At 40.1% G+C, this 9716-nt stretch overlaps 1 protein-coding gene across 1 annotated transcript; it reads right to left on the bottom strand.

Annotated features, from left to right (window-relative positions):
• Positions 1-6199: 6199 nt before the first annotated feature.
• On the bottom strand, positions 6200-7474 carry LOC110906789 (uncharacterized mitochondrial protein AtMg00810-like). Its single transcript, XM_022151867.1, has 3 exons — positions 7072-7474; positions 6897-6915; positions 6200-6413 (listed from the first exon to the last, which is right to left on the bottom strand). The coding sequence occupies exons 1-3, from the start codon at positions 7472-7474 to the stop codon at positions 6200-6202; spliced, it is 636 nt and encodes a 211-aa protein (XP_022007559.1).
• Between the last annotated feature and the right edge of the window lie 2242 nt (positions 7475-9716).

Genomic DNA, 9716 nt, shown 5'->3' with positions numbered 1-9716 from the left:
ACGTCACCTTCAAAAGAGGGGCCTACCACATTATGCATTAATAACTTAATTAATTATCTTTCAATAATCCGACCCTTTAGGATTGTATCCTTGCTGACTCAAACTACTGGGTTGAGGGTAACGTCACCTTCAAAAGAGGGGCCTATTACAATAACTAAGATAATCTCTTAAAAAGTGCAACAGTGCGGAAATAATCAAAAGGTTACACTACACACGAGTCGGATCCAAGTGATTCATCTTGTCTATCTGTTTTTACTTTTATTTTACTTTTCAGCATTTTAGTTAGTTTTATTTTTCTAGTCTAAAAACCTTTTTCTAACTTTTTAATCTGATTAGACGTTGAGGATAAATCGGTATTAAAAGCTCTTGTGTCCTTGGACGACCTCGGTATCTGACCAACACTATACTACGTCCACGATGGGTGCACTTGCCCATATGTGTCTTTAGTGTTAGTAAATATCGTGTTTTATAAATTTAAAACTTGGCTAAAAAGTGTTAAAGAGCTTAAAATATACACCTAAAATATATTACACTACACACGCATCAAGTTTTTGGCGCCGTTGCCCGGGACACAAGGATTTTAAGAAAGTTAGGAATCAGCGGCCTAATCGTTTTTTTATTATTTTTTTTCTCTTTTTTTAGGATTTTTTGTAATTTTTCAACTTCTGCAGAACTCAGCACGGGCCGTGCTTGCTGAACACGCCTCGTGCCCAATCATTGGATCTGGCAATCCTGTTTTAAGTCAGACAGTAAGCTGAACACGCCCCCGTGCCCAAGGTTCAGTTACTGAAAACAAAACTGTAAGATCCCGACGGTTGGTAATTTCTGACACAAACATGAGTGATACTGATACTTTTTACTTTCAGCACTCTTATGGTACGTGGTGTCAAATATGTGGAGGCTCTCATGAAGAATTAAAATGTTATTTTCTAAATTATAAGCCCCACTATATAGACCCATTGTTTTCCTGTAGCCTTAAGAGGGGCGAAAGTAAAAATAATCCCTATCTCTCCCTCGAATGCGCCCAACAAGACATTATAGGAGAAATGCTTCTTGGAGAACTATTTCAACTAGAAGATCTAATTCTTAATTGGTTAAAAGAACTTAGGATGGATTTTAGTGATTCATCTCAAGACGATACCAAAGAAGAATTGTTGGGATCGCATTCAAACAACTCTGATATTCCCGATGATACCTCCAACTCTAGCGAGGACTTGGGCGATAGTCGTCCTTGTGCCGATTATGCCGTGAAGGACTCTCCATCGACTTCGTTTGATGCATACGTAGACCTGAGCGATTCGGCATACACCTTCTTTAACGAGAGCCCGGGAAAGGGTTGGACTTGTCCACCTAAATTTAGCATAGGAATCACCCTCACCGACAACCACTTGCGTTCTCGTCTTAATCTAGAGCAATTAAGGTATCTTAGGCACTTTGGGGTTGTTCCATCCAGTAAGGAACCACCCGATCCGGATAAGTTCCTTAAAAATAGACAAACTTCATAATTAGCCTTTCGATAAGGGGCCATGCCCAGGCCAACACGCCCCCGTGTCCGCCAAAAGATTCCTTTCTTACTTTATGTCAGAATACGGACAAAATGTGTCAGGATCTTGCCTGCACACGGGGCCGTGTCCAGCATGCAGTCGTTTTCTATAAATGCATCCAAGAATCCTGCACATTTGGACCATCCAGGGACAGAGATTTGAAGGGATCTTCTCACCTACCATCCTAGGTATGTTCTAAAAGAAGGTTCTAACAACCCATCTTATCCTTTCCTCTTTCATCCATTGCCTTCTTCTTCATCTTTCTTGCCTCAAACACCTCCATTAAAGCTTATTTCCAAGCTTTATAAAGATGTTTGTTAGGTTTTTGTCCAAGGAATCTTGTTAAAAATAAGTTGTACAACATTGTTTTAAGTTATTTCTGGTCAACAATGCTTCATCAGTTGAAAAAATAATTTGAAACTTCAAAGATTCCTTGTTCCAAAAATCTGCAGAAAGGTGAACACGGGGTCGTGCTCATTGAGCACGGGGCCGTGTCCGAGGTACTGTTTCATCAAAATAAGCTATTTCTGGTTTGTTTTCTTAGAATGTCAAGTCAAAATAGTGGAACATCTTCTGCACATTCCAGAAACAGTCGAAGAGAGAGAAGGTCTTCAATTGAAGCTACTCTCGTATGCTACGTCATGGCATTACGAGAAGCTCTTGATGAGATGACTTCGGTAGAGGAGGTCCTAATAGACCATATAAATTATCTTATGGTGGGGCTGGAAAACAGTTTTCAACAAATTAACCTCTTGCACCAGAGGTTAAACGTTCTTGTAACACCTCCCATGAAACCAATCCTCCCTCAAGAGGATTGGAACCTAGCACTTGGGGTCAACAACCCTACCGGATGGGATGACATTCCAGCGGAGCCTCCACTTAAAGATTTACAAGAAGTCCCGGTGGAAGTTGTACCCCCTCAAATCGACGCCAACGAGCCCGCCTTTCTCCTCCCAAGGGAGATAGAGGAATGGCTCGCCGACGTGTGAGGAACCCATGCCCGGAGAAAGAAGTTCTTTAAAGCCGCATCCAACCGAAAGAATTATCTTTTCAGAAATTTTGCTAATTAGAATAACTTTTAGGCTAGAACTTCTTGGTTTAAGCTTCTTGTGCTTCACTTAACTTGCTTATCTAAATTATTAACTTCCTAGGATTATGTAATTCTCTCTATGACTTTAATGAAATGATGGTTTTAGTGTTTGGATGATGTTGTAATGAATAAAACACACCCGGGATGGTGAGGGATAACAAGGGAATCTTGCACCAGCAACCCATGCATGAAAACAGGGCCATCCGGAAAATTTTTCTTCGTTACAGCAAGTTCAGCACGGGTCGTGTCCGCCCGACACGGCCCCGTGCTGCACAATCTGCAGAAAATGCCCAGTTCAGGTAACTGGACACGGGTCGTGTTCACTGAACACGCCCCCGTGTCCAGGCTTTTGTTTCTTTTTACAAACTTTTGTTACTGGCACTTGAACCCGGGGCCATGCCCGGTCACCACGGGGCCATGTCCAGAGTACCAGTAACATGAAATTTTGTTTTTCACACCTTTTTACACATTCAATCAACCTAAAAACTTATTTTTGGGACACATTGAGGACAATGTGTAATTTAAGTGTGGGGGGGGATGCTAAAACTTTGAATCTTGCAAGTCCTAATTAACAAGCCTTACACAAAACTCTATTGGAACCGCTAATCACCCCAAATTTTTTTCAAAAATTTTCATTTTCTTTTTACTTGTCTAGGTTTAATTTGGGAATTTCAAGTTCTAAGAAGGTTATATTTTTACAAATTTACAACCGATAGCGTCGTGATAAAAAGAACCAACATAAGAAAATTATGAAACGGCATGACAAACTTAGTTAAAATTTGATTATATATACTTGATCACATAAAAACCCATTCCCACAAAAGTGAGTTTTGAGCCTTTATTGAGCATACAAATACATATCTTTACACTAAATGCTCATTTTTCGTTTCTTGTGTGAATAGCCGCTTAGTTCTTACAACTCTAGAACTTGCCACGACAATGCATTCCCAGTCCTTACCAACTTAAACCCGAGTAAGTAAATGATGGAGGCATTAGGACTAACCTTTTTTCTTTCTACACCATGATTTTTCTTTTTTTTTTAACCACCTACCCAAAATCCCCCTAGTTAACCCCTTTGAGCCTAAACCTTTTCATTTCTTAACCCAAAACAAACACCCTTTTTACCTACCTAAACCCTTTTTCATTTTAACCCTTTCTTTTGGTAACAAAGTTCGGTTTTTCTTATGACTTATAAAAAAAATGATGAAACCAAATAAACAAATGAGTTTATCAAAAATAACTTTGTTTGAAAGAAATGGTTCATCAAAATAAAATAAATTGTCAAAAATAAAAAGTCTTTCAAAAACCGATGCTTTTTACGCTTTTCGCCCTTTTACTAACCACTAACCCAACCACCCACCTTTAGCCCAAGCCTAACCCTTCACCCCAAAAGTCCTCTTGATATTTACAAAGGTATATAGTTAAAAAGGAGGAGGATTAATTGCTTGGCAAGCTTATGGTAGGAGTAAGTTCCATGCCGCTCTCGAGTGATTCACTAAAATACTTCTTCGGCCGAGTGTTGAGTGATTCCCCGTGAGGTGTGTGAACTTGTATATAAATGAAATTTTTAAAAAGGCATGTTATGCCCTAATAAGTAATTTATCTTATGTAATGTTTTTAATAAATCATGACGAATAGGATTGTAAATAAATAAAAATAAAAATTAATAAAGAATCTTGGAAATCCCGACACTCTATGACAAGCCTAAAAACCTTATCTTCTACCCATTCCATTTGGGAGTGAAAAAGCCACATTATAAGGAGTTTTGCTTGAGGACAAGCAAAGATTCAAGTGTGTGGGTATTTGATGTGCACAAAATGCAACATATAAAATACATCAATTGTGGCATAAAACTAACCCTTTTTTAGTACTAATGTTGAAAAAGTGTGCTTTTGTCTTCCTTTTGTATTTTCAGGATTAAATGAGCTCAAATAAACAAAAGAAGCAAAAAGGCAGCTAAATCTAACATAAATACAAGAAAAGGAACAAACGTGGCATGCCCGACCTCCCGACAGCATCTTCCCAAGCAAAACAAGAGAACAGAAGGCTGAACACGCCCCGTGCTTAGTGAGCACGGGGGCGTGCCCAAGTGTCAGCAGAAAAGACAAAGTTGTAGAAGCTTCCATTGCCCACCACGAGGCCGTGCTCAGCGGACACGGGGCCGTGGTCAACTATAAGATTCACGAAATCCAGGCAAATCTTGATTGTACAGATATGCTTCTGCACACGGGGTCGTGCTCAGCGGACACGGGGGCGTGGTCAACTAATGCAGACAAACTGCAATTAATGAAGAAAGAGAAGAGGATGGACACGGGGCCATGCCCAATGGACACGGGACCGTGCCCAATGGACACGGGACCGTGCCCAAGCTTCTGTTCAGCATATAAATAGGAGTGCTTGGAGCTCTTGCAACTCATCCCTTGGCACACCACCTCTATCACACTTCACCCACCACCCACCACCACCCACCACCATCATCCACCACCATCATCCATTGTCCATCATAGAGTGTGTGAGTCGTCTCGGGATCCAAGATTGATCGTGAGAGTTCTTGACAATCAAAGTCCATGTTTGCCTAAGTCTCTTACATCACTTGGTGAAGACAAGTGTTTAGTGTAATACTTTTTATTTTTAATCTTTTCGCACTTTTTAATTGGTTATGTATTAATGACTTTAATAACTAGTTTCTTATGTTGAAGGTGATTCTTCCTTATCGTTTGTCTGTGGTGTCTTGGCATTATTTTACTGTCAATATAAAATAAAAGATTTTCACCATTCATATCTCCACGGTCTATATGGAGGTATGTTGGCTACCTGGTCGGGGGTTAAGGGAACGGTTTGGTAAGAGTCTTGCCATTGTTCAGTGTATAGATCCTGCAAAGGACCTGGGTCAAATTTAGTAGGACCTCCTTCAATGCCCAACGGTATTGGATGGCGGGGGTCCAAACTCTTTGATCCCCTCATAAGTTAAACTAATATTAAAACTTTACCCGGCTACTTAGGACTGTATCCCTGCTGACTCAGACTACTTAGCCGAGGGTAACGTCACCTTTAAAAGAGGGGCCTACCACATTATGCATTAATAACTTAATTAATTATCTTTCAATAATCCGACCCTTTAGGATTGTATCCTTGCTGACTCAAACTACTGGGTTGAGGGTAACGTCACCTTCAAAAGAGGGGCCTATTACAATAACTAAGATAATCTCTTAAAAAATGCGGAAATAATCAAAGGTTACACTACACATGAGTCGGATCCAAGTGATTCATCTTGTCTATCTGTTTTTACTTTTATTTTACTTTTCAGCATTTTAGTTAGTTTTATTTTTCTTGTCTAAAAACTTTTTTCTAACTTTTTGATTTGATTAGACGTTGAGGATAAACCGGTATTAAAAGCTCCTGTGTCCTTGGACGACCTCGGTATCTTACCAACACTATACTACGTCCACGATGGGTGCACTTGCCCATATGTGTGTTTAGTGTTAGTAAATATCGTGTTTTATAAATTTAAAACTTGGCTAAAAAGTGTAAAAGGGCTTAAAATATACACCTAAAATATATTACACTACACACGCATCACGTCTCCTTTAGTTACTTTTTCTGTTGACTCTAGATGACGTTTCTTTGTTTCAGTTTCTTTCTTCTTTCTCTTTGCTTCCTCCTCTTTAAATGCTTCAAAGTCGAAGATTTCTGAGAAAGGGAACATGGGCTCTATCTCAATTTTTGCGCAAATGTTCTTCATCATTCTGTATAGCTTCTCTATTCCATGCTGCTGAAACCTTAACAAAATATGGACAAAGATAGAGTATTTACAAACAATTTTGGAAAACCAGATTCATTTCCACTCAAGGAAATTAACCATTTCCAACCAGGTTACCAGCTGGTTGAATCGGGTTTTATCAAAGGCTTTCGTGAAAATTTCGGCCCGTTGATGTGTTGTGTCCACTGGCACCACTTGAATGTATCCTTTCTCGTAGGCATCTTGAATTGCGTGATTACGAATTTCAATATGCTTTGTTCTGGAGTGGTGGATGGGATTCTTCACAATTCCAAGACATGCTTCATTGTCGATGAATATCAGAGTCTTCATGATGTTGATTCCATAATCCAACAACTGATTTTGTATCCAAAGAACTTGTGAACAGCAACTACAGGCCGCAGTGTACTCAGCTTAAGCAGTGGAGGTGGACACAGTTGTCTGCTTCTTGCTTTGCCAAGAGATCAGACGATTTCCCAAGAATTGACATCCTCCTGATACAGACCTGTGATCCACTTTACAACCTGCATGATCACTGTCAGAATAAGCAATAAGATCAAAATTCTTATCTTTAGGATACCAAAGACCTAGTTTCGGAGTTCCTTTGAGATAGCGGAAGATGCGCTTCACAGCGGTTTCATGTGATTCTTTGGGATTTGTCTGAAAACGATCACAGAGACAGAATGCCCACATAATGTCAGGTCTGCTTGCAATTAAATACATCAGAGAGCCTATCATTGAGCGGTAGAAGGACTTATTCATTGGTTTTCCTTGAGGATCAAGAGTAAGCTCCGTCTGTGAGGTGAAAGGGGTGCTTGCAACTTTGCAGTCGTTCATGTTGTACTTTGCGAGAATATCCCGAATGTACTTAGCCTGATGAATAAGAAAACCATCCTCCTTTTGCTTCACTTCAAATCCTAAGAAGAGCATGAGTTCTCCCATCATGCTCATTTCGAATTTTGCCTTCATGACGGTCTCGAATTCTTTACACAACTCCTCATTTGTTGACCCGAAAATGATATCGTCCACATAAATTTGAACTAGCATTACATCTTCTCCGATTCGTTTGGTGAAGAGAGTCATGTTGATCGCTCCTCTGGTGTATCCACACTTCAAAAGATAAGTTGACAAAGTCTCGTACCAAGCACGTGGAGCTTAGTGAAGACCATAGAGTGCTTTGTCCAACTTGTAGTAGCGGCTTGGAAAATGGGGATCTTCGAAACCTGGAGGCTGACACACGTAGACTTCTTCCTTTACCTTGCCATACAGAAAGGCACTCTTTACATCCATCTGAAAAACTTTGAAATTTCTGTAAGACGCGTATGCCAGGAATATTCTGATTGCCTCCAATCTTGCGACTGGAGCAAACACTTCTTCATAATTAATTCCTTCTTCTTGACGAAAGCCTTGCACTACCAGTCTAGCCTTGTTCTTGATCACTACTCCACGATCATCGATCTTGTTGCGAAATAACCATTTTGTACCAATCGGAAACTTTCCCTCAGGTAAATCTACTAGCTCCCAAACTTTGAGTTTGCGAAATTGAGATAGTTCTTCCTGCATGGCCTGAACCCAACTGGAGTCTTGAATAGCTTCTTCAATGTCACGAGGCACAGACTGCGAGAGAAAAGCTGCATAGAGCCCTTTGTTGATGCTTGATGACTGACCACGTATACGTACTCCTTCTTCTACTGCACCTATGACATTCTCAAGAGGATGATTGTGATTTGTTTTGTATCGTGCATTTGTGTGAGTCTCAATTTGCTGCGGAAGGTTGGTGAAGTGTTTGTCAATGTAGATTACTAGAGGATCATCTTCCTGAGTTGGTTCATCCACATTTTCCTGTGAAGAAGAAGCACCGTTTTCAGGGGTGTTCTCAGGCGAAATGTCACCATTTACTTCATCCACGGTGAGAAGTGGATCAACAGAGAATGGAGAAAAACGGGTAGTGAAAGGAGTTGAAACAATATCTGAAGAATCAAACAGAGGTTCAACTTGAGTAGCTTCTGCAGGTCCTGCTTCTGGAACATATTCTGGAATTTCGAAGGTGTTGAAAATCACACCCACATCATAAAACCAATCGGGGGTACTTCCAGTGTCAGTGTAGTTTCCTTCTTGGAAGTCAACGTAATACGATTCAATCACCATCTTTGTTCTTTTGTTGTAGACTCTGTAGGCTTTCTGAGTGGATGAATATCCCATGAAATAGCAAATATCACCCACTGCTTCGAACGAGATGAGATTCTCTTGAGTGTTTAGAAGAGTGCAAGAACATCCAAACAGTCTGAGGAAATCAACAAGCGGCTTCCTTTTGAAAAGAAGTTCATATGCAGTTTTTCCATGAGGTTTTACAATGAGAACCCTGTTCAGAACGTAGCATGCTGTATTTACCGCTTCTGCCCAAAAGATGATTGGAAGCTTTGAATCCACAAGCATGGTTCTCGCGGCTTCGATCAAAGTTCTGTTCTTTCGTTCAGCGACTCCATTTTGTTGAGGAGTTCTAGCCGCACTGTATTGAAGATGAATTCGCTTTTCTGCACAGAAGGATATGAAGGTTTGATTCTTGAATTCCGAGCCATTATCACTTCTGATCGACTTCACTTTCAATCTGGTCACGTTTTCAATCAAGGGAGTGAACGACTTAAGGATATCAGTTGTCTCCCTCTTGGCTTCAAGAAAATAAACCCATGAAAAACGAGAGAAATCATCTGTAATCACTAAACAGTAAGAATTTTTAGCAAGACTCTTTACACTTATTGGACCAAAAAGATCCATATGCATCAACTGAAGAGGCGCAGTAATCGTGTTCACTGCTTTGGACTTGTGCGATTTCTTGTGTTGCTTTCCTTGGGCGCATGCTATACATTTTTTAGAAAAAGGAAATTCTTTCATCGGAAGACCTCTTACTAAGTTTAACTTAGAGATTTTGTTCATATTTTTGAAATTTACATGCCCCAATCGCCTGTGCCAAAGCAGTGACTCCGATTCTGAAGCCTTTGAGATTAAACAAGTCAAGTTATCATTTGTCTTGGCATTTTTCATGTTGAGCACGTATGTGTTGTTTTGTCTTGGAGCTGTGAGCATGATCATCTCTGCAGGAACGACATATTCAGGCTTTAGAAACAAACATTCCATGTCGTTGAAAAGCACCGATATTCCTTTATCACAGACTTGTGATACGCTCATAAGATTGTAGCACAATTCTAGAACATAGTTGACATTTTCCAAAATAAGTGCTTCAGACACAACGTCTCCTATTCCAATGATCTTCCCTCCCTTCTCGTCTCCAGCAAATGACACGAAATCACCATCAATAAAACGAAAA

This window comes from Helianthus annuus, chromosome 9 (assembly GCF_002127325.2).
Source record: "Helianthus annuus cultivar XRQ/B chromosome 9, HanXRQr2.0-SUNRISE, whole genome shotgun sequence".
Taxonomy (NCBI): domain Eukaryota; kingdom Viridiplantae; phylum Streptophyta; class Magnoliopsida; order Asterales; family Asteraceae; genus Helianthus; species Helianthus annuus.
The sequence above is the reverse complement of the archived record's forward strand: the minus strand, read 5'-3'. Positions and strand labels throughout refer to the sequence as shown.